The following is a 26,053-nucleotide window of genomic DNA, read 5'->3' on the forward strand; positions in this document are numbered from 1 at the left end:
TTCACGAATGCTTGTGTAGTGCACATACCACTATGTCCACAAAACTTCAGTTTGCAAGTGATAAAAGTCATGTCATATGAGAAGCACAGGATTTCTGAGATTTTTGAATATAAACACTATCCTAGAGTTTTTACATATATGTATGAATTGCAACACAAGTGCAGATGTGTCACAGATTCCCTCTCAGTGCAACATGTGCTGTTTTCATGTTGTTTTTGCTTTGGGTTCACATCATGTGCTTTTGTTTCTGTGCTCTGTCTCTGCACCTGTCCTGATACTGATGTGTTACCCGACTGTTTTCACCTGTTCTGTGTTTTGCCTTGATTAGTTTGTCTATTTATCCCCTGCTGTGTAATAGAAGTATTATTATGCATTTATATCATGTCATTAAGTTGAAGCCTTGACTTCTTAACACCTTAACACCTTTTACTGCAGTGCATTTATTACATTTAAATATTCTCCAGTCTAGTTATAAAATGAAGCGCCTCACAAATGTAAATTATGTTACTTTCTTTAGAGGATTTGATCATAAAGCAGGTGACCTGATTAAAAGAACTGCATGAATGAAATTGGAGCTCATATTTGCTTTGGTCAAATCGTATATGGAGATCCGCAAGGATCGTCCTTAGCTCTTTTCTTTTTAATTGTACTACAGGGTGTCCCAAAAGGGTCCATACACAGGCGAAATTAACACCTTTTAGCAAAATGTATTCCAAACTTTTTCATACATAGTTTATGTTATATATATATATATATATTTTCAGATAGTTATTAAGAATGCCTTTGACAAAAGAAGAACATATTGAAATCATTATCATGGCTGGACCAGGAAACTGTTGCAAGGTTGCAATGAAGTTTAACAGGAAAAATGGCAAGCACACATGACACTGTTTCAAATTTATTAACAAATTTAAAAAGATTGGAAGCCCACTGTCGAAGGCACGACTGACGTGGTGCTGGTGTACATAGTCCCCTATGTATGGAGACTTTTGTGACACCCTGCTTTTTAGATCAGTAATTAATAATTCAGTTGTCAAAACTTCACATACTAATACCTTTTATTTATAGGGATTGATGAAGGGTTGCATATTTAAAATGCATGTTGATGAGCCAAACTTTTTTTTTGTTGCATGTCACACAGGCCTCCAGTCTCAAGAGATGACACATTTTACATTCCTGGTCCACTTGTAGGTTTTTCCCTCATTAGGACTTCTACATTTATTCCACTGTTTGGGGCATATCTTTGCAATATGTTTTTGTTCATTATAGCCTTAATAAGCCTTACTCCATTTGATATTTTTTTCCCCTTTTGATCATACTTTGACCTAGATATTATGCTTTTATTTTGATTTTGATTGCACGCTGTCTTGTCCCTGCCAGATTTTGTCCCCTGCTGCCTATACTGATGTTAAATCAAGCACAGATAATGACACTGTGCATGTATTATGCCTCCTGCACGTTAAATTTGCTTTAGTCTAGTAGAAAAGAAATTGTCCAGGAAACCTTCATGTGGCAATTGACTATGGTAATGTAATGTATATGACTAATTATTTGTCTTTTAAAAAGCCCTGGAGTCTGTCACACTGCACTTAAATTAATTATAGGACACTATTTTCACATTCATCATTTTGAACTGTAAAATGAAATTGGGTTAGGCATGTTTGGCTAAAGAAGGAGGGAGTACTTGTTATTATTTATTTACAAGACTGTACCCTCATATATTACTGTTATGGGTAATACAATTTATGCTACACAATATATTTGCTATAGATTTTCATTGTTTTGCTCATTTTGAAGCAAATGCATGATGCATTTGAAGCTACTGGGCTATGGCACCACTAAAGAAATTTTATTAAAATTTAGGATTATAAATACAGTTTTTAAGCAATGCAGTCAACCAGCCTCAAAATAACAGTGCCCTACGTGATTGCTTTACCAACTGTTTTCATGGTCTGCACCCAGTTTGCCTTCTAAAAACCTCGCTCCTGCGGCGGCATGCCAGTTGGCGGCCATGCAGCACGTGTGTTTTTCCCACTTCTGTCCAATCAACCCTTGAAATGTCACAGCAGGAAGTCATCAATTAGCACTGAGATCAACTCTTTCACATCCTCTTCAGGGACCAAGGCAGCCAGCGGTGGTGCAACTTTTACGCTTATTTAAATATCACTATGCAAACAAGCAGCAGGTGACCACCTCAAGCTCCTCTGGAAATTGGTGTCAGCTACTAGTTTCTCAACACAGGACTGTGTCTGCAACCCTGAAACCACCTTCATGCCTTCTCAGGTTTATAGCACAGTGTGAGGTAAGTAATACTGCACACTAACAGTTTTTGTTTTTTTCCTAACACCTCTTGGAGGAATATCACAGCTTTGATGACCAGAAAGAGCATATAAGCATAAGTCTGGGAAGTGACTGTGTTTCCTATGTTCTGGGATTCTCGAACAAGGTGCTTTGGTGGCTGGAGAAGTTGTTTTGTCTACTTCTCTGTAGCAAAAATGGGACTTAAAAATGTATAAGGCCGAAAAAGCAACAGACATGCCCACTGGATTAGACAGATTTATAAATAAAACGCATCTCCCTGGCTTTTTACTATGCAGCTTTCGAATGTCACTCACTTTAGTGTCTCTAGACTCTGACTTGTCACTGTGTATCCATGTGCTGAGTTCCTGTTTGGAGTTACCCAGGGCTTGAGGGAATAACATGGGGAGTTTGAAGGGGAAGCAAAGGAAGATAACTGAAACAGAATGTCTAGTCCACGTAAATGGAGCTTCAGTGATGTTACTTTCTTGAATTCTTTGCTGTGGGCAGTCTTGGGTCAACCTCAGCCAAAAGCATCAGCAGATCATTCTGAATGTTTCATTAAAATATCTCAAGCATATTCCGTTTAAAGCCGGCTTCACACTGTACGATTCTGCAGTCATAAGGGAATGGCAGTAGTATAACACACAATGTGACACGCACACTGTGACAACAAAGCTTATAAATTTGTATTATTATTTTTAAATGAAAATCTCAGTGTGTGTGTGTTGTTACAACACTAATCTAAAAGCCACCTGTAGGAAGAACAAGCGCATTGAATTTACATGAAACTCAAGTGCACCGAACATGCTAATGGACAGAAAAAAAAAACCTCATTACCTTGGGAACATTTCACAATCGCATCATGCTGATTGATAATATAAGCAGAACGTAGCAATTTAATCACCGGTTATCTGACATCCAACAGTCTGTTACTGAATTCAACCACGGTTGTATTGAGGTCATCTGATACAATGTGACAAGTAGTAATCTTAAAAGACCACTGAAATTGCAATGGAAAACAGGCTGAAAGCAGTGGTTTCTGTCCTGGAGAGAAAATTCATTGGGGTTTTTCTTTTGTTTTGTTTTGTTATTTTTTTTAAAATCAACCATGTCTGAATTAATTAATCAAGTAATGACCAGGCTCTCGTAAATCTGTTAGTCTGTTCACTGTTGTTCATAGCAGGAAAAGCACAAAATTATAGTGTTCTTCAACTAAAACCAGCCTACAGGGAAATACTACTCAGATGGCCAGTTTTCTTTTTTTCTTTTTCTTCGTTTTTTTTTTATTTTTATTTTTTTACTTTTATATGATGTTGCACACTTTATTAATTCAATAAGGGATGCAATTCATCCTGTATTTTTGTACACGTTGTTTCACACATACAGCACAAAGTCTTCACAGTGACAGGAATGACATAATAGTGAACAAAATCAAACCAGTTCCACAAGAAATAGCAGAAACACTCTAAGTCAGTGGTATTGGGCAGAAAATGACAGGCACTCTCTGTGTGAGATTGCACATCAACGTCATATCTTGCAACGCATGGTTGCCTGTGAAACGCAAGAGACTGTAAAAGTACAGGTCTGAATTTGAGACAGGATACCAGTAGGTCAGTTTACAAATATTATATTATGTAAACCAGTAAGCAAGGTTGCTAATATTATAGTATGCTATATAACTAAGCCTAGCTTGATCTTGCTTATAATATTCCATCTGTTCTCAGATTATAGGGAGATGTATTTTATAATTCCGAAATATAGTAGTTTACATTCTATAAATTTGACAAGTTAGAAACTCTTAATACATAACCCTATGAGTATATCCTATATATGATAATTCACAAATATCTCGTATTTCAAAGTTGTTCTTTTTAATAAGGTGTACACTGTCAAATCACCATTCTGCTGTTATTAGAGATGTTGTTGAAATAATTCCATTGTAAATTTATAAAATTAGGAAAATAGTTTGAAAGCATGATCCCCCCCCCCCATTTATTAGGGGGTGTTTAGGGTTTTTCATATCAAGGGAGGAAACCCTAGCCACAGGTATAACTGCATTCTCAGCAGGTATAAGTGCCTCAACAACTCACCAAGCTCGCCTGCTGGCTTTTCATGTTTCCTGCAGTTCTCACTCTGAGCCACACTCCACTTCCTTTCTCCTGCCTAATCAGAAGGAATCTCGCTATACAGGTCTTATGTGGCAGTGAAACCTGTGGTTATGCAGTATCACTCAGTGTTCATGGACAATTTTCTACATTCAGTGGAATTTTTTTTTTGATTGACACAAAGTATTGATGAATATTAATTGTTTCCTTTTCTAGCAGACCTGAAAAAAAGTGGAACACTGGATAGCTGAATCAACCTTATATCGATAATGGGGCTGAATGCTGTGCAGTTCCTTTATACTTCTTAAAAGTAATTCAGGTTAGGCATTTCAGAAATGTACACTGGTATATTAGCTGACCGTGAAATGCAGTCAGGTCTTTCAAATGTCACACATTCAAAAGAGAGAGAGAAAACGGGAGAGTGAGTGAGAGAGAGAGAGAGAGAAAGAGAGAGAGAGAGACACACACACACGTCACATAGCACAGCATTCATGGTCACAGTGTGCAGGCCCTGAATGTATTAAATCCACAAAACTCCATACTCACCCATATTTTCGACCAATTCAGTTGCATTAGATGCCATTCTCATTGAGTCAGGCCTCAGAAGCATGCGAGGAAATGTCTGTGAGAAAGACTGAAGGGGACAGCTGAGAAAGAGAGAGGGAGTGGGTGATTAGAGATGATATGGTGCCCGTTGAGGGAGAATGTAGCGGGAGGAGGGAGGGATTGCTTCACTGGGATCTCAAATCACAATGGAGACAGAGGGAGGAAATGGCTGAAGACTTGTGTTAGACTTTTTCTGTTCCAAGAGTAACAAGCGTTAATCGTCATTGGTGAACCTTGCATCTGTTATTTTGCAATGCCATAAAAAGTGTTACTCTTGTATGTATACTCAGAGTTTTTTCTCTCTCTCTACAATCTAACTTTGAAATGTATCTAGCTCAGCCAACCATGGATGACTGAATGTTTATATTTAGCTTATCGCATTTTCCAAATTTGCTCTTGCCCACCATCTGCTTAGCTATGAAAAGATTCCGAATTTGAAGCCACTTGCAATTAACAACCCTCTTTATCCCTAATTTTATTAACTCATAACTCAATTTCCACTCAAAGTTAGGAAATTAAAAACACACCTTTAGTAAGGCACTGTTTGCAAAATAACTTCCACCCATGGGGATGCCACAAATGCGATAATTAGTTTGTTATTCTGTTTTTATGTCATTTTTTTGTGTTGTGAATTTCCACATGGAACTCATAATGTAGAACTAATTACTCCAAGAGAGGTATATTACACAGAAAATTCAATAAATGAAATTCTTCATTAGAGTCAAAATGGAGTTAGTCTGCTCACCCTGGCCTTTATTTTGGTCAACCTTGCAGACTGCTCTGATGGTTAATAAATACTAGAAGAAGAGAAAATGGAATAGAGAGACTGACACAGTGGCTTATCACACTCCCTCCACCCTTGTTATTTGCTTTCCGTCAAAAGGCTTCAAGGTTGTCTGACCTGTTACTTGTTTGACTTGTACACCATCAGAGCGTTCACTGCTGTACAAAACAAATGTCAATATCTAGACATTTTCTAGTGAACTGTGAAATTGCCTGGTGAGTAATTGCACCAAAGAATGCTTCAAGTTATTTCTGCACTCTTATTATTATTTTTTTGTTGTTGTTGTTGTTGTTTTAATTTCCAATATGTTAAGTCTATCTGATAGAAATACATTTTTATTTGCTTAGCAGCTAATTACTTCGGACTGAAAACTGGGTCTTTAAAGAAATAGACTAAATAAGTTAATGTTAGAATATCTTTAATGTGTTCACACTTTTTATATTATAAAGTTATGTAGATAAATGAGAGTGGTTCACCAAGATATAAAAACACCCCCCCGCCACACACACACACACACACACACACACACACACACACCATCAGTTCCTTCCTACTATGCCACAGGATGTAAGATGTATCCCCTCCATAATTTTTCCTGTTTGTTGTGGCGGAGCTGAAATTGAATCAGTGAATCAGTGATAGAACGAATTTAAAACACTCTCTCCTGCACGCCAGAAATATGTTGTGTGTAGGTGGTAAACTGCTTTCTGGTGACTGTTTGATGACTAGTGACTACATATATTTCCACAATTTAAAGGCTTTGAAGCCAACATGTGAAGTAATGCCTGTTCCAAGAGACTGGTTAAGATGACTGATTTCAATGTTATTGTCATACACAACAATGGAAAACCAATCCATTTTGAGATCCTGAAAGTTATAGGTGCTGCCCTACAATGGTATTGTCCATTGAGCAGCAGTAACAGAATCAATTTGGGATAATTAATTTCCCTCAGCTACAGGTGGTAAGTTCTGAGTCATTATCTTACTGCAGTGTAAAGTGCCATCCACTGTTTTTCAACCGTATTGGTTGGATCTGTGGAGTTGAAACATGTTGTTGATCCATCCCTCTTCTGCCATTGAAGACAAGTGACTCAGTTCACTGGCAGCCGTAAAAGTCATGATACTAACATGCAATGTGATGCTTTGTATCATGAGCAGCTGTATTTCTTCTCCATATGTTCCTAATTTTGTTACTCTGGCACAGGATGATCTTCAGCTCATCTATATCCTTAGACCTATCTGATGTTGTCTACTTATTGATGTAATTTTCTCTTTAAGAAATTGCATACTTCAGATTTCTGATTTGAATTGTGCCTTCTAGTTTACTTTCCTTGCTTTTCCCCCATCCTTGATTTTTAGCTCCTCCCTCTGAGGAAGCTTTCCTTGCTTTTTCCCCATCCTTGATTTTTAGCTCCTCCCTCTGAGAAAGTGAGGAAAGATTGCAAGTAGGGGAACTTCAGGAGAAGGTGAGGGCAATCAAGGACAAAAATATTTACCAATATGAGACATCCTTGCTCACTGAAGCATCACTTTAAAGCTACTCTAGTGAATTCACTTATTGATGACATGTTTATATTGGATGCAACTATTGAGAAAAGTGAATAGGTTTATTAACATTATTGCACATGGTACAGTACATGACACATTTAAATCAAGATGTTTTAGACTACACAATATTCTACTCATTACACAACTTAAAAGGTTGATAAAGCATGGCATATTTTAATTGACTTTCATTCAATGATTTCATTTGTACCCACTGTTTCTATAATAAAAATAATACATTTTGTATTTGTGGTATCATTTTTTTGTGAGAGATGGAGCGTTTATACACCACATTACAATAAAAAGACTTCAGTGTAGGAAGGACCTGTGTATCATTGATCTAGAAGCCTCCTATCTCCTCATTCATTGATTCCTTCAAGTGCATTTTAGGAATTGGTTAATCTTTAAAGATTGCTGACTAGGATCAAGAAGTTAAAGAGGCATCATTTAGCGCACCATTGCCATGTACCATAGTAGTCTTCTATTAATTTTTTTACTCAGAATTGCTTACTTCTTTTAGAAATATATCCATTTTGATATACAAAAAGTACCAAAAGTATGGGAACAGCAAGGCCAATTCTATTGTTTTCACTATACATTTGGGTGTGAGATCAAAAGATGAATATGAGATGATAGAACATAAATTCATCTTTCATTTCCTGATATTTAAAACAGGGCACCTTTGGTGTTAGACCACTCAATTTTTAGATATGAAAAAGCATAGGAAAAGATAGTAAATTAAAAGTAAATAATACTTAATAACACAAAGTTAATAACACTTGTAATAACACAATAATATTTGGTTGCATATCCCATGCTTGCAAACTGTTGACCCACTGACATCACCAAACTGCTGAATTTTTCTTTTGTGTTGCTTTTCCAGTCTCCTCTTCAGTAGGTAAAATGTTCCTCAAGTGGGTTATGAAGTCACTGATGAAGTCACCTCATAGTCATCTTTTGATCTCAAATGTATTTCATGTATAGTAAAAACAATAGAATTTGCTGTTGCCTTGCTGTTCCAATACTTTCAGAGTGGACTGCATTTTTGTTGTTTTCCCAGATACATTACTTGAGAGAAGACTACAATAGGTGTGAAATATTACAGGTAGGAATAACTCTAGACCTTTTGTTAGCTCTCTCTCTCTCTCTTTTTTAAAATAAATGTGTCAATCCTGAAAGTCCATTAAAGCATTTGATAAATACATTAATATACGATGTTATGCGTCATAAAGTTTCTCTTAATGCTTTTCATCTACTGAAAAACAAGTCCGTCATGTTGTGTGTCGTTAGGTCAGTTCAACTCACTGAAAAAACAAACAAACACCTAAGAATTTCAGCAATGAAACAGGAAATATTTCTGCAATGTGCAGCTGTGTAGATAATACAATGGACATTTTTTTATGCCAATTGGCGTGTCAGCCAGGGTGGATAGTCTATTAAAACCTCTTTCCAGCCCTGAACACCCTTCATTCAATTTATTGTTTTAGGAAATATTACTAAAAACAAAACAAAACAAAACAAACAAACAAACAAACAAAAAAACAATAAGATTTCGATATGGGTAGATTAAAGGTGTACATTACTGGCTTTAAATAAAACTCTTACATTACTGCTATTAAACTTATTTCTAATCAAACAGCTTTAACTGCATGCTCTGCCTGCCTGAAGACATTTCAACACACAAATAATGTGGATGTCCAGCCTCGTTATAAAGCAATAAAGCACTACTTGGCTTCCATGGCAGAACACAAGTGTTAGCAGTTATGTGCTAAACAGGCATTTTTTTTGCATCCAGTTCTCCTAATATACCACTTCACTGGCACACTTTTTGCAAACCCTCAGGCACAAACTGAAAGTTTGTGGACTTTCAGTTCCTCTGCAAATTTTCATTTTATCTTCACGGTTGAAAAACAAAAAAGCTCAAGGCGTGTGTGTTTTAAAATTAAATCTCCAGAGAAAACACATTGACAGATGTCAACAGTTCACAGTAAAATTACACAATTGCCTTTTGACATCAATGACTCGAGTTATGATTAGAAGGACTAACATGCTTTTTGTACCTTTATAGCTTGAAAGCAAGTACTTTTTGCTAAAACAGCAAATAAAAATGTCCAACTTACCAACTTTCTCTGAATTGCCTTGCAACAAGTTGTCTGACTGTGTGCTCCTCCTCCTGCACAGGAAATACTTCCTTAGACAGCTGAGAACATTGGGAAGGGACTTTTCAAGGCTCTGCGAGGAAAAAGAAACAACTGCTTGCTCAAGTCCTGATACTCTGTGCCCTTCTTCTACCGGTGTGTAGCTAGGTCTAATGAGCTGCATGTGAACTTTCGTGTTTTTTTTTTTTCTCTGTTTCCTCCTCCACCCCTGAATTATTCCCTTATGAACCATCTGTGGTGCTTTCGACCCTCCCCCTGGCCGTGTAAATAACCCACAGCTGTTGTCAATACAGGGTCTGGGAAAGTGGTGCAGGGTGGAGAGGAAAAGGAAGAGAGAAATATGGAGAGAAACAGACTCTAGCTGCTTGAAGATTAACATAATTTGCTTATATATTAGATTGGAATAGTTGTATTAAGATCTAGTTAGTATGATGACGTGTGCTTTGGGAGCATTCTGCTATTTACAGATACTTATTAAAAGTTTGTACAGTAATGTCTGATACCACAAGCCTGCTTATTTAAACTTATGATAGTCACACTCCTCTAACAAGATTACAATCAAGTTAAAACGTCACATAGTGAATTCCTTCTCCAGAACTACGGACTGTTTATTATGATTATACTGAATAATACTATATAATTGCTACAGTTACACACATATGATACACAATATTCAACTTTTTTTTGTATTTGTTAAAAATTATTTCTTACTGTATATAGCATCCAGTAAGGAGGTTGCACATCTAGTTTTGTTGTACTTGTGCAGTGACATTAAAAAATATTCTGTTTTCCAACATTAGAATGCCTTATGTAACTATATTGCAACTCAATGTATATATTTCTAAGCATTAAACATAAATAACTGCTTTAACCGTGTCTTTTGAGGGGCTTTAAAAGCATGTGTCTATTACTAACAACTGTTTTAAAACAACTTCATAACAGTTAATAACAACTCCACATAAGTAAATATACATTTGAAAAGTTGTCTAAAAGTGAAAATGCTGCATTATCTAATACAGTCCCCTCCAAAAATATCCGAACAGGAATCCCAATTCTATTTTTTTCACTATTCATTGAAGACATTTTGGTTTGATATCAAAAGATGAATATGAGACAGTAGATCAGAATTTCACTTTTCATTTCCTCATATTTACATGTAGATGTGCTAAACAACTTAGAACATGGTACCTTTTGTTTGAACTCACCCATTTTTGAACTGATCAAAAGATATTGGAACACATGACTGATAGGTGTTTCATGTTGCCCAGGTGTGCCCTGTGAAACTGACTGTTTAAAGAATTAATAGGTCTGAATATCTACTCTTGGTTTGAACCCTGGGTTTCACCTGTAAAGACTGCATTTGTTGTTAAAAAGGATAAACCAATATGAAGAACAGAGAGCTGTCTATGGGAGAGTAGCAAGCCATTTTGAGTTTGAGAAAAGAGGGAAACTCAATGCAATGTATGCTGTGTAGTCAATACAACTATTTGGAATGTCCTGAAAAAGAAAGAAACCAATGGTCTACTAACAATCAGATATGGAACAGGTTGTCCAAGGAAAACAACAGCAGTTGATGACAGACACATTGTGAGAGCTGTGAAGAATCCCCCCCCCCAAAAAAACATTCAATAACATCACCAACAACCTCCACAGGGCAGGGGGGAAGGTATCACAATCCACCGTTCGAAGAAGATTTATAGGCCATACCACAAGTTGTCAACCACTCTTCAGCAGTAAGAATCGGAAAGCCAGATTAGAATTCACAAAGAAATACAGAAATGAGCCACAAAAGTTCTGGAACCAAGATTAACCTCTACAAAAGTGATGGAAAGGCCAAAGTGTGGAGAAAGGATCTGCTCATGATCCAAAACATACAAGCTCATCAGTCAAGCATGGTGGAGGTAGTGTCATGGCTTGGTCTTGCATGGCTGCTTCTGGAACAGACTCACTAATCTTTATTGATGATGTAGCTCATGATGTTAGCAGCAGAATGAATTCAGAACTCTACATAAACAATTTGTTTTCTAAGTTACAGACAAATGCATCCAATCTAACTTGGAAGAACTTCATCATGCAGCAAGACAATGACCTAAAACACACTGCCAACTCAACAAAGGACTTCATTGGGGGGAAAGTGGAAGGTTTAAACAACTTTTAAAACAAATAACAACTGAAAGAATCTGCAGTAAAAGCCTGGAAAAACATACAAAAGGACAACAGTTTGATGCTGTCAATGGGTCACTGGCTTGATGCAGTTATTGCACTAAATATTAAGTGGTATTTACTTTAATTTACTTTTAAACTATCTGTTCCTATACTTTTGCTTGCCTAAAAATTGGATGGTCTGCCACCAAAGGTGTCATGTTCTAAGTTGTTTAACACATCTAGATGTAAATTTGAAAGTGTGTGTGTGTGTGTGTGTGTGTGAGAGAGAGAGAGAGAGAGAGAGAGAGAGAGAGAGAGCTGCCTCTAGTATTAAACAAATGGAACAAGAACAAACTCAAACCCCCAAGATCCCATTTAAAAAAAAATGAAGCACATTTCAAGTCTACATTATAATTAGATGAACTGAGCCACAATTGGCTCAGGTAGGATTATAAATCTATTGTTTTATTGTTTGTTTACAGAAGAAGGGAAATTTGAATGTAAATACATTCTGAACCCAATAATCATTAGTTCATGTTATTGTAATCCAGAATTACCTTGGGTTAATTAAATACACTACACAGTAAAAACAACAACAACAAAAAAAGCTCTATTATTCATTGTGTATAGCTCTAGGAATTAATTCTGCATAACTGTTTGAGTACTATAGCATATAATGTGCAAACAAAAGCCATATCTGACTCTAAATTCAATGTCAGAACTCAAATGAAAAAGTTAAATGTTCCCAACTGTGAAATTAGAGTTAATATGCAAATAGATGAAATGTCTGCTCGAGAGAATTGTGATCTAACTTTGAAATTCACATTATCCTCCAGTCAACAGTGCTCCGGGAAACGGACGCGCATTGATTGACTGTGATGTAAGTAAAGCTCGCCTACGTGGAATGCGAATGGCTTTTTAATTGCTGCCATTTTCCTCTTTAGAAAAGGCGGCATGACTTGTGGCTGCTGGAGACTGCAGATGCTTCACAAACTGTTTCTGCCTCCTTAAGCTGCTTGGCATGGGCCAGATGTCATCCCAACGTCCTCCATCAATTACTCTAAAAACAACAACAACAAAAAAATGTCCTAACTCTTGGGGAAGGAAATGTCGTTTCTGTCGTCTCCTTAATGAACCTATTTATCAGCATTGTAATTCAAACAAAAAGATGATTTACTCAGACATCTGACATGGAAGTGAATGATAATGTTGCAATTGGTCGCAATTCACCTCCCCCACCCCCATCCCCCCGCCCCGCATCTAATATCCCATCTAGTTTGACATGATTTTTCTCACCATCCAAAAAACAGATTTATTCCCTTTTTTACACTGGAACACTCATGAGACATCCGGGGTGTCTCCTGGCTTCCAGGGCCGCTCGTTCTCATCCATTAGTAAGACAGTTGTTTACTATAATTACAGAAAACACAAGCCTGCACTCGCCCAGGCAAGTAGGTCCAGCCTGCCTTCCTCTGAGTACATTGCATACTCGCTTGGAAATCGATGGCAATGGAAATTGTGCCAACAAATTCCATTAACACCTCTCTCGGCTACAAGATGATAATTATTTTGAATGATGTGAGCTCCATAGGTAATAACTCGCATCTGTTTGGTGTTGATTGTATGTGAATGTGGCCTGATAGGTCCTTTAGCTGAATTACATGCATCCTGTTTGCCTCCCAAAATATGAGATTTGAGATACTGAATATTTGCAATAGCATGGTTTATTTTGGGGAGTTTATATGAATGTGTGAAGCTGATCGATGAAAATAAAATAAAGCAAGGGAACTGAGAAACATGTAAGATTAAGCTGCAAATGAATTGGACTGAAGGCAAGCTCACACATTTATGACTGTAGCTAATTTAATTATTGCCACCGCTACATGGATAATTTATAAAGAACCCCAGATGCAATTTTAAAAATAACTTAATTGTACTTGTAGCTCCTTTAATAGGTTTTCCACACAAGTGCCAATCTTTCACAAAGCCTCGACTGTTGGCTGCTTTGAAAGCCCAGTAAGTGGACAAATGCATATTCTCGAAATATACTGAATGTGTGACTTGGCTGAAGCATGCATTTTCTCACTAATCCAGTCTGGCTTTAAATTAAGCCGGTCTTCTCTGGGTACTGTTGTACTTCAGTACCAGAATAAATCTAGGCAACCAGAGAGAAACGCTCGCAATGTCAATTGGCCGTGTACTGTCCGTGTTACATAAATAACTCATAAGTAGCACTTGAAGTGGTTATGAAAGAAAGAAAATTGAATGTTGCCTGGAATTGACATCACTTTTATTTATTTTTTGTTTAACATTTGCAAGTTTCGCCGCAAGGACCTCACGTACACTGAATATAAAGCACTCAATGACTGATGCGACAAGATAATATTTCATAATAAACACTGTCGACAAGCATGTATACACAAATTAAAAGTCATCTCAGACTAAATTTTGCTAACGAATAAGCTCTTGTCATTGGAAACCCAGGGACTACATTTCTTGCACTTGACAAATGACTTGTCTTTCCTGTAAGCAGTTCACATACTGCAGGGTGCCGAAGTGTGAGTCCACTACCAAAACTGTTATTACAAACTAATCCACTTTTATCAAGTTCTATTTCTCAAACAACGTTCCAGTTCATGACTTAGGAAGCTATTCAGATATATCGGTTATGGGTCAGGCAGCATACAAAAAGGGATCTGGCTGAGTTTTAAATAGTGTGCTCTTGAAAAATTTGTATCAGATGAATAAAAATGTGCATCTGTTTTTGAAAAATTATAAAATAAATCATTCTCGGTAGTGGAATCTATCTATGTCTATATCTACTGTGAAATTCATTCAGTGTGTGGGTTTAGGCCAAGAATTTGTTCTGTTCAACATGAGTTCAAAAACTATGATGATAACAAAATGCCTGTATAAGTAACGACCTGACCTGTGAAACTGACGTAAAGCGGAGCTACTGAAGTTGATTATTTTCCTATAGCAAATTTTTTATATTGACACATCACACTTTTTTAAAATCCATTTATAGTTACATTTAATGTTGGACAGCATCTGCTAATTCCTGTTATCACTTATTTGTTAGCAGCTCTAAACAGTCTAAACAGTCAACAGCTTTGAATCTGACACTGTAGACTCCTTCCATAAACACTAAATAAACATATCTCCATATCAACTAAACATAAAAAAAAAAAAATGGAGCACAAAAATCCCTTAGTATGTTGTTACAATAGAAATTATAGTATGGTAGAAGAAGTGCATTACTATAAACATGTGACTTGAATTACCGCTGGCACTACTGTCAGAAAATAAATCAAGATCTTCTGACCAATCAGAATTGAGAACTCTGCAACTCTGTGACACCACATTCTTATTTGTGCTATATGTATTTAAAATCCTGCCATTTTTAATCTTTAACCATTATTATTTCACCGTGACACAAATGCAGATGGTTCACAACATGGGACGTATCACGCAAAACATGATGAAAACATGACAAATTACACCAATGACATCATTAATTAAGTAACAGGTGCTGAATGGCATTCATCTTGTATCGGGATATCAGTCAGGTGTCAGTATGACCACGAAAAGTGTTTCACAAACCTGGAATCACTTTTGACCTGAGGATGGGTGTGCTCTCTCAAAACATGGGTATAAACATGGAAAATAATAAAGATAAATTAGAATGGCTATGAAATTATTAAATTCTTATGAAATGTTTTAAATAATATATGTGGGTGAAAGCATAGAGCAAGGAAAAAAGTTCAGTGCTTGTTTTGACCAGATTTAAAAACTCTTTTCTTTGTCCAGTCAGACATGTTTATGTGACCCCAAACCCACCTTCAATTTTTTGCTAGAAATAAGAAAGTTTGTGTGAGTGCTCCGAGGGCTTCCGGGAGTCATTTGTTATGTTCAAGTGATGGTGTTAAAAATAGCAATAAAAGTGACGCTGCCATCATGGAATGTCACCCATGGCAGAGAGGAAATGAATGGAAAAGAGGAAGTGGACCTGAGAAAAAGAATCTGTTGGGAGTGGATGGGTGCTTTGCTTCATACATGGACTCCTTCATCATTTATCCAGGCTTCATGTCTTTGTTTTGTTTACTTCACTCAGAACATCTTGAGGTCAAACCCATAATCTGCAAATAAATGAACAAACATCACGTGGCATGATATAATGATGTAAAAGGGCACTAATGCCCTCCAAAGGTGACACTGTAGTGCTTCAGAATGCAGCTGGAGTTCATTTGGGGTGACCATGCCCAGCAAGCACTGGAGTCATTCCAGTGATGTGCTATTGCTGGGTATCATAATAGCTTTCTTTATGTTTTATCGACTTTTATGATGCTGTGAACACAGCAAGACTTCAGCCACTGAAATGAAATGATCTTACTGGGCATTACATGAGTTATAAAATGGAAGCAATTGTTTCTACAGTGAAATATGATGCTACTATACAGTGATTTGTTGATATAATTGACACTCAAATAAATGCTGCAAAGTGAAAGTGGTTCCAACAAGCTCTTTTACTCATGTTACTTTTACTACATTTATGAAATTTCTGACAATAAACAGATGCACTATGCTTTATGACAAGGTGTTAACAAGCTATTGTAATAGAATAGATTAGTGTGATTATAAAATAGATGGGCTGCAACAATGGCTGCTCTTTTTTCAATCTTTAACTTCCCAGTTTTGGTGAGCCCGTGCCCAATGTAGCCTCAGATTCCTGTTCTTGGTTGATATAAGTTGATTCTGATGTGTTCTTCTGCTGTTGTAGCTCATCTGTGGTTCATCTTGTTGTGTGTTTTGAAGATTCTTAATTTGGTATTTACATCCAAATCTGGCAAACGGTGTTGGATTTACAGCACTTTTTATATGTGGTTTTATACAAAATAATGTAAAAATAATCATGGATTAAACTGTCATTTTTAATACTTAGTGACTGCTTGAAATCTGGAACTGATAGACATCACCAGATGCTGGGTTTCTTCTATGGTGGTTCACCAGCCAGCCTTTACTGCAGTTCCTGCTTGTTCTTGGGTGTTTTGCATTCAGCAATTGAAATACAGCTTAATAGGATTCAGAATTCAGCTTAATAGGATATAGCCCTACACACTTCAGAATTAATACTTTTGTCAGCAGTCACTTCACAACATCACAAAGGAACTGGTATCATTGGCAGCCATACATGCCCATAAGATAAAATAGTGTGCTTCAGATCATGAGCAGTCCTTTCTCCATACACTTCTCGTCCTGTCATTCTGGTACAAGTTGATCTTTGTCTCAACTGTCCATAGGATGTTTTTCCAGAACTGTATAGGCTTTAAAAAAAAGATGTTTTCTCATCTAGGCTTCCTGTTTTTGAGGCTCACCAATGGTTTACATCTTGTAGTGAACCTTCTGTATTTACACTGGTGAAGACTTCTCTTGATTGTTGACTTTGACAGAGATACAGTATATCTACATCCTGGAGGGTATTCTTGATTTGGCCATCTGTTGCGAAGGGGTTTTTTTTCACCAGGGAAGGAATTCTGCCATCTACCACAATGGTTTATTGTTATTTTTTGGGCCTTTCGGTGTTCCTGAGCTCATCAGTGCATTCTTTCTTTTATTAATGTACCAAATAGTTGATTTGGTCACAACTAATGTTTTTGCTATCTCTCTCTTTCCTAGCATTTGTCCCGCGGTGCAGGGTCCGCTGCTTGGCATGTTGTTCTCCACTTGATTTGGTTTAGGGCATCCTCAGAGACGGCATTGATACAGTTTCATGTTTCATGTCTTCTTTGATCCGATCCATCCACCTTTTCTTTGGTCGTCATCCATCGGGGAATAAGCACAGTGCCCTCCTAGCAACTAATTCCTCACTGCTATGGACTACATGGCATGGCATGGTTTTTGTTATCTCTCTGATGGGTTTGTTTTGATTCTTCAGCCTAGTGATGGTTGCTTAATGGCAGTGACAGCTCTTTGGACTTCTTTGGATATTGAGAGTTAACATCAACAGATTCCAAAATTCCACTTTTTTTCTGCTTATCTCTAAGTGAAATAATGAGGGAATAACATACACCTCACCATTGAACAGCTGCACAACCAATTGACCAATTACTTTTGGGCCCTTAAAAATGAGGACCACAAAAAAAAAAAGAAAAATGTTATTCCTACACCATTTTTCTTTTTTTTCCCCCGTTACCATATTCATTATTTAATTTCAACCCTAATACGTATGCTGTGGGAGACAGCACTTTGTCCAAATATTTATGGACCCAATTATATTTACAGTACAAAAGATCGGAACTTTTATATGTCGTGTTAAAATGTAACAGTAGAATTTCCCAGTCTTTTTTCCAGACTGTGCAGTGCCATCATCTCTTAATCTCTTTATCCCAGCACCTCCCTCCCTATCCAATCTCTCTCTCTCTCTCTTTTTCTCATTCACTCCCCTGACTTGCTGTACTCTCTGCTCTCCTTCACCCTTGTTTGCCTTCTCTCTTCACGCTTGCTCAACCCTGTGGCCTGGGGAGCAGCAAGAGCGAGAGGTTGTGTGTGTGCGTATGTGTATCTGTGTGGGTGGATATGTGTAATAGCAATTGACTGAAAATCTATGCCACTCGCTTTGGCATAGAGGGTGGCCCAACACCACCAATGCATGGTGCAATGAAAATGAATTGTGATTGGGACAGGTGGTTGCTGTGTGTGTGTGTTTGTGTGTGTGTGTGTGTGTTTGTGTTCACTCACAGAGACAACAGCTGTCTTGGAAACAGCAGGAGTTTGTAGGCGTACGTCTGTGGGGTTTCTTTCATAGCTCAAGCAAGAACAAGATGATGACGTGCAATCATGTTCTCTACATGCTTTTGGTTTGTCTAACACACCTGAATCACCCTCCACGACCCTGAAGGGTAAGCGGTATAGAAAATGGATGGATGGATGGACCTGAATCACCTCAGGTTATAGTTGCTCAGTTGAATGAGGTGTGAGAATCATAAATGGACATAGCGTCCCATCTGGGGAGAATTCTCCCACTTTGCGCCCAGTGTTACGGATTGGCTATGGGTCCACAGCAACCCTGGCCAGTATAAAGTATAAGTAGTTACTGAAGATGTATAAATGAATGAATGAATGATAAACCACCCTAACCACTGACTTTTCACCCTCCTCCCATCTAGCAGGTTTTTCAAGCCTATGTTCCTGCACCGGTAGGCTCAGGAAGAGCTTCCTCCCCATGGCTGTGACCCTGCAGAACTCCACACCTCCATTCTAATGGCACTTTACACTCATACTGCTCTGTACAATTCTGTAGAATCCCCCTCTATACATTTTTAATATATTCACATTCTGTATTATATTGCATATTGTTCTCCACTGTACATATTGTAAGTTATAGCTTCATTTATGCTGTAGTACTTACTTTGCACTTTTCTGTATATAACACTATGTTCTTTTACTTCCATTTAGAAAGTATATAAAGCATATAACACTATATTCTGTATATAACATTATATTCTTGTACTTCCGGTTAGATGCTAACTGCATTTTATTAGCTCTGTACTTGTACTCTGCATAATGACATTAAAGTTGAATCTAATCTAATCTATCTAATCTAATCTAAAAGGACATAATATAGGGTCCTCGGGCTTGCGACTGAGATGCACTGTGGGAAAATAATTTTTTCTATTACTTATTACTGATAAATCTCAAGTGTCCCTCACTCTATGTTCATAATTAGTTGCAGAATATGTCAAAGAACATGTCATTGTCAGTGCTCTAAGCTGAGGAGTTGATGGTGCTGACTTGCATTTGAGGCCTTTACTCATAAAATGTGTACTATTGTGTGGACTATTAAACAAACAGCTGAATGAATATTATGCATCCTGATTGTTTCTATAGGTTGGTGGGTGCACTATGTGAAGGCTAGTTAATCTAAATCATTTTGGTTGTATTGCAATCTTATATCAAAACAGCCAAAATATTGTATATTTACATACAGTATATTCATATATTATTAAGAAGGGAACTATTTTAGGAAGTTAATACATTTTCTTAGGCAAGATTTAGCAAGATTAGGGCTCTAACAGTTAAATAGGTAGACTTGAATAAGATTTAAATGTTTGGTTTTTTTTTTTTTTTTTGCTCACTCCTTGAACTCACCCCATTCCTTCCCATATACACAAAGCTCTACCCCCAGAACCTATGATGGTTCAACCAGAGTAAGCATGCTAACTAGAATTAGCTTTAACAAGGTCCATCATGTCACTGTTTTAAACTGCACTCAGACATTCAACTGCTTGAAAGGCACGTTATAACATGCATAACAGGTATAAACATGCAACATTTGTCTTATACTGATTAATTCATTCATTGTCCCCGAATGCAGCCACAGTTCTTTTTGGTTTGTAATAAGCTTGTATGTGCTCTAAGCTGTGGTATTAGCATGTTAGCATATTAGCATTAGCATGTTAGCTAAAATATTCAGCTAAAAGATTCAGCCATTCAGCTGCCTGAAGTTACTGTATAACACTATAAATGTGCAAAACTTGATTTATGATTTATGATGATGGACATGAGTGCTTTTGTTGTCCTTTTTTTCTTTCTAATAAAAAACAACAAAATAAAACAAAACAAACAAAAAAAACTGAATCATTTGATTTATTATATAAAGACAGCCATTCAAACAATTAAAAGTTTTATACAAATTGTGTTTATATACCTGTCCAGGAAAACCATCACTAATTCTGTGTCCAGCTTTTTCCCTTTCACCACTAATTAATAACTCCATCTTGGAAAATCACTGCCAGTGTTTATTCTGGTTTAATGCCTTTCTTGTCATTAAGTTTTTTTTCAAAGAACAGTGTGTGTTTTTGCTCACAGGAGAATTATCTGGCTGTCCTGAGCACTTACTGCTTTCCGACTGAGATTAGGCAGAGTTTTACTTAGTGCTTATAAAATGAACAAGAAGAGGCCCAAGTAAACACAAACAAGCCTTCTAGAATGCAATGTCTTTTTCTCAGCCACATAATACACTAGTGGTGAGACGACTATTTTTATCCTATTCTATATATTTTCCAGGTTATTTTTATTAGTAAGAAATAAAACAATGCCTGTTGCACCATTAGGCATGTTGGAGAAACCCCTGAGGAGTGTATAATGGGGTCCTTTTCCACTGTGTTCACCAATTAGGATGTCAAAATGTTCTGGGAGTTATGGGTTCTCATCATGATGACACCCATGGAAGCTCAGTGAGCAATTTATGCTATGTTAGAATGTAATTTTAGGCCTACCGAGAGTTTTTTTTGATGAATTTGCCAAATTATCTATGAAAAATATTGATGTTTAATTTTCACTGCCATTCTGCCTTTGTGTTTTTCATAAAAAAGACTTCACTGGCATTATCCTGCAGAAAAATCTACCATTTTTCAAAATTACTTTTTTTTTTTTTTTTTTGCTTTCTAAATTACTGCTACTAATGCAACATCATAGGCCAGCTGCTTTAAAGAAAATAACACAGCAATAAGGCAATTAGGAAATTCACTCAGCACAAACTAGACTTTTCATCATCAGGTAATTAGCTACTTTATGCTTGGTCATTTTCCAGTTGTCTGGCAACAGTGTTTTTCTCATCTGTAACCACAGTGAGGGCAATGTTCATCAATAGCACACATTTCATGAGTTGAATGAAATTACAAATATCCTATCAGTTAGTTCATGAATTAACATTTCATTATAGTTCTAGCAATTGATAATTACTACCTTTTTTGTAGTAACTAATTGTTTTTAATGAATATACAATTACAAAAAGTCAGCTGGAGGTAGAAAGGATCATTTAGTTGAGAAGTTTGAGATCATTGTCTGTCTTTTTGACATGAAAGTCTTTGTTTGGCCTTTACAGATACAGTTAATGCAATGCAATAAGACTAGCTACAAACAGATTTATACATTAGTAACAGACTGTTTCTTTCGTCACATTCAGTGCTTTGAATTATAAATCGACATAGACTAACTTTTTGTAGGTCAACATTATTTCCTGAAGTAACCTTCCTAAAATTGCCATTTCCCATCTATGAACACACTAAAATGTATATGCAATCATTTCATACTTATCAATAGACAGTTGTAGACCCACATATATTGTTGCTGTTATATATTTGTTTATAATGTCCACATCCTTCCTTATTTACTGTTACATTAACTGTCGCAGTGTGATAAAAGTGCTATATGAGCAGCATGGGAGGCAGATGAACCAATTAAAGGGCACGTTTTTTTCCTACACACCATGGTCTAATGGCTTTAACCTTGCACAGACACACTTTATAGTTCAGCAGTGGGGAGCAATAATCAGTGTAAATGGAAAATTTTGTCTCATGTGGCTAGCAAGTCCCAACTGTGAGCAAAAAAACTGGGACAAACTTGCCTGCGGTTCTGACACAGAGACCAACATGTGGCAGAATCTTTGAAATGCAAGCGTTTGGTAACAGATGAGATGGAGAGGGGGCTCAGGGCACTTCATTTGGTAACACTTCATATAGAGGACCCTAGTGATATTCGTAAGACTCTTGCAAATAGGAAATGTCAGTATACATAGAGTAGTCATAACACCTCAGAAATTGTACACACTGTATGACGTACTGTATAACCATGTTTTTAAATGTTTTATGACGTTATTAAGCAAAGATATGGCTGTTTTCCCCATTGGCTACTTTTATAAACTGACTGTTTTACTCACTAGATTGTTCCCAATTGCTGTTAATATTCCATCCGCATTCATTCAAGGGGACAAATAATATTGAGTGCATGCGGATGTGGAAGGCAAGTGTGAAACCTTTCATTAGTGCTGCACGGGGTTCCCGGAGCAGTTTAACTTTCGGCTGACATCCTGACCTCGGCTTTCTGGCACTGACTAACTCATTTCTCTCCAGGGCGAATGCACTGTACTGGAAGAGATTGAATCAACATTAGATGTGAGGCAGAACAGACTCGGTGTGTAGGGGAGGACAATTCACTGGATTTGTGGGGTGGGAAATTTAACATGGATGGCCTTATTTGGACAGCGATCCAAAACAACTTTGCAGCTTGACTTTCAATAATCTCTACATAATTATTTGTATTCTTTTTTTTGTGTTCAACATGACAATCTGACAGTCTGGAGTCCAACCAAAATATACAGAAATGGTACTCGATACATGCATGGGATAAATTTAAGGGGTGGAGCACTTGAAATGAACTCCTCCACTTTTGGCTTAGTTATGTGTTTGTTTTGGATCTCTGTGTGTACCTCATGTTGCCTCAGATATTTCAGCTGAGGGCTTGATATGTCTTTGCCTCAGATATTTGAGCTTCTCTTGCTATGTACCTACTATATTATAGTATAGATATAACGAGTGATGAGCTTGAGCATGTAATGATTTATTATACATTTATATTTGAATTGTAAATGGATTACGAAAGGCCATATTCAGAGTTGAGTTACTGGAGCATAGTGAGGAGATAATAGTGAAATTGCACACATCTGTATTCAGACCTCAGACACAACTACAACTGCATTATTCAGAGAGATGCACAGGATTTGCACATGCATGGTACACAACTAAAACAGAATTGTTTCCATATCGACTGGTTCTGACCTTGTACTTAAGAGTAAGTGCAGCATAACTGTCTGACAGTTTGACACTAAAATATATGTTTTGGTCTGTAAAAGCACTACAAAAATGCTATAAAGTATGATAAGCATGTGCTAAAAAAGCCTATCAGTTTAAATAAATGTGAGTAAAATGAAAATGTGCAAAAATGACTGACTTTACACTGAGCAGCGTTTAGATTTTAGACAACCCCTCATTGCAAAAAAGGGGAGGAGTTGTACAGTCTAGGAGAAAATATCTCCTGTAGTGTTGGTCTTTAGTGGTCTGAGTCATTTGCTGAAAGTAGCCCTTCCCAGGAAGACTGGTTGTGGAGTACACCCTGGATGGAACAGAAGACAATCACGAAGCACCATGCACACACACATTCACAGACATTCATTCATAACTAGGGACAATTTAGCATAGCCAGTCCACAGGTATGTTTTTGGGAGGTAGGAGGAAACCAGAGAACCTGGAGGAAATCCACATGGACAAGTGAAGCACATGCACAGCACCTCCAAACAGACAGTAATCCGAGTTCAGAATCAAACCGGTGACCTGGAGCTGAGAGGTATCAATGCTATGTACTGTGCCACCGGACAACAAAAACATTAGCACTGTTTTCATAATCCGATAACTCAAAAATAGAAAATACGATGCATGACAAAATAGTGTATATTCCATGAACACGTTACAATTTCATGACCTCTCATGATTGATGTAGGACGATTCATTCAGTGATATATTGAGCTCCTAATAGACCAAATACGGCACAAAACTACGATTCCCATCAGCCTCTGCACATCACCTGACCATGACACTCACCAAGTACCATGACTATTTGCACCTGATTCACGTTTATGCTTAATGAGCACTGTTTTTAAGCCCTGAGGCCTGTTGCACAAAGCGAGTTGAACAAACTCTTAGTTGCAGAGTAAGTATTGAGTTGACAAAACCAAACAAATCCAACCTGGGTAAACAGGTTTCATGATGCTGGCAATCAACTTTTTCAGTCAACCCAGGTTTTAACCCTGAATCCATGTTTACTCATCGTGTGCATGCACATAAAAGCCAGATGTTTGCAGCAAACAGTCAATAGCGTTCAACATGGAAAAAAGCAGGTGTGCATACTTTTCAGTTGAAGAGCAAGAAATTATTATATGAAAATATTAGGAACTTAAACATACACTAATCGCGAAAAGCAACACCATTGCGGCTGCCAAGGCTTGGGAACACTGCTGATTGTGTAAATGCGTAAATTTACTATAGGCTCACATTGAGAATAAATGGATTGAAAACTTAAAACCCCAACATATTTCATGTAATTTCATTTTTATAAATGTTTAAGATTCTAAGATTTATGTTATTTGTGTTGTTTGTGTTGTGTTAAAAAAAATAAACAATGCACTTGCATCTGCCTCTAGTACTAAAATCTGACACATACAGTATATCATCATATTAGCCTTTTTTATTTTTCATTTTGAAATTGTCTTTTGCGTTCATATCATATTGCCCTTGATAGCAAACAGAAAGAAAAAAAAAATTCTTTCTTCCATCCATATTTTATATCCTGAAGCCTGTTCCACGAAGCGAGTTGAACAAACTCCAAGTTGCATGGTAAGTTTTGAGTTGACAAAATCAAACTAATCCAACCTGGGTTAACAGGTTTTATGATGCTGGCAATCAACATTCTCAGTCAACCCAGGTTTTAACCCTGAATCAATGTTTACTCAGCATGCACAAGCACATAAAAGCCAGACATTTGCAGCAAACAGCCAATAGCATTCAACATAAAAAATAAAATAAAATAAAATAAAATAAAAAACAGGTGTGCATACTTCTGGTTGAAGAGCAAGAAATTATTATGCAGAAATATGAGGAATTTAAACCTACACTAACCGCAAAAATCACACCGTTGCCGCTGCCAAAGCTCAGGAAGAGTGCTCATTGTGTAAATGCCTAAGTTTACTTTTATAGGCTCACAATGAGAATAAATGAAAACATATTTCATGTCATTTCATTTAATGTAAATGATTTTTTTTTATTATTAAATATTAATAAAATAAATATAGATTTGTGAAAATATATTAGGATAGGAATAATGCCACCACATCCAAATATGTACCATTCACAAACTAATCGCAAAGCAATCTAAGCAGTACATGTATTGCAATACAAAACTACTGTTTGTGGTACAGTAAGAGTGTGGCTTTGGCATGTCACATTTTTAATGTGCTGCTTGAGAAGCTGGTATAGATAAACTATACCATCTGCTGAAAATCTTTCATACAGATGGTCATTGGGAAAAGCCAACACAAACACTAAAAGGTTAACTTTAATGGGACAGATTTATATCCGTTTGCTCACAGCTGATAGGTCCAAGTTGGGTTTGAGTTTTCTTACCCAGAATAAAACCTGCTCCGGAACAGATTAGCTGTGTAGTGGAAGTTGCCATGGAGAAGAAACCCGCTAAGAAACAATTCACCTTGTTCAGGCTGAAAAACCTGAGTTTGCTCAAACTAAACGCAAACTTACCTGGGTAGCCACCAAAACCGGCTTTATGAAGCAGGCCTTTGATTTAGTCAGGCTTAAAAGGAAGTGCATGTATTTACTATTTGAACGCTATAATTCTGACAGATACTATTTAGGGAGTATTGTTTGTTCCTGTTTACGTTACAGATTTAGATTACTGATGTTTAATTTTTATTTTAGCAGGTTATTTAGACTCTTCCTGCAGGCTAGTTTTGTTGTTTGGATGTTGACCACTTCAAAAACTCCAAAAACTCTTGGTGTGTA

General features: G+C 37.0%; 1 protein-coding gene across 2 annotated transcripts in view; it reads right to left on the reverse strand.

Annotated features, from left to right (window-relative positions):
• gypc (glycophorin C (Gerbich blood group)) overlaps positions 1-9,814 on the reverse strand; it is a 32,070-nt gene extending 22,256 nt beyond the window's left edge. The window contains exons 1-2 of one of the 2 annotated variants that reach the window (XM_053626451.1): positions 9,462-9,765; positions 4,953-5,053 (exon numbers count right to left, since the gene is read on the reverse strand). In XM_053626451.1, the coding sequence (XP_053482426.1) occupies positions 4,953-5,016 (64 nt within the window). In that variant the 5' untranslated portion in view covers positions 5,017-5,053; positions 9,462-9,765. Of the gene's footprint in view, positions 1-4,952; positions 5,054-9,461 lie in introns of both variants that reach the window. The other variant, XM_053626450.1, reaches the window with a different exon arrangement.
• Positions 9,815-26,053: the final 16,239 nt, after the last annotated feature.

Source organism: Ictalurus furcatus, chromosome 6, assembly GCF_023375685.1.
Source record: "Ictalurus furcatus strain D&B chromosome 6, Billie_1.0, whole genome shotgun sequence".
In the NCBI taxonomy this organism is placed as follows: Eukaryota; Metazoa; Chordata; class Actinopteri; order Siluriformes; family Ictaluridae; genus Ictalurus; species Ictalurus furcatus.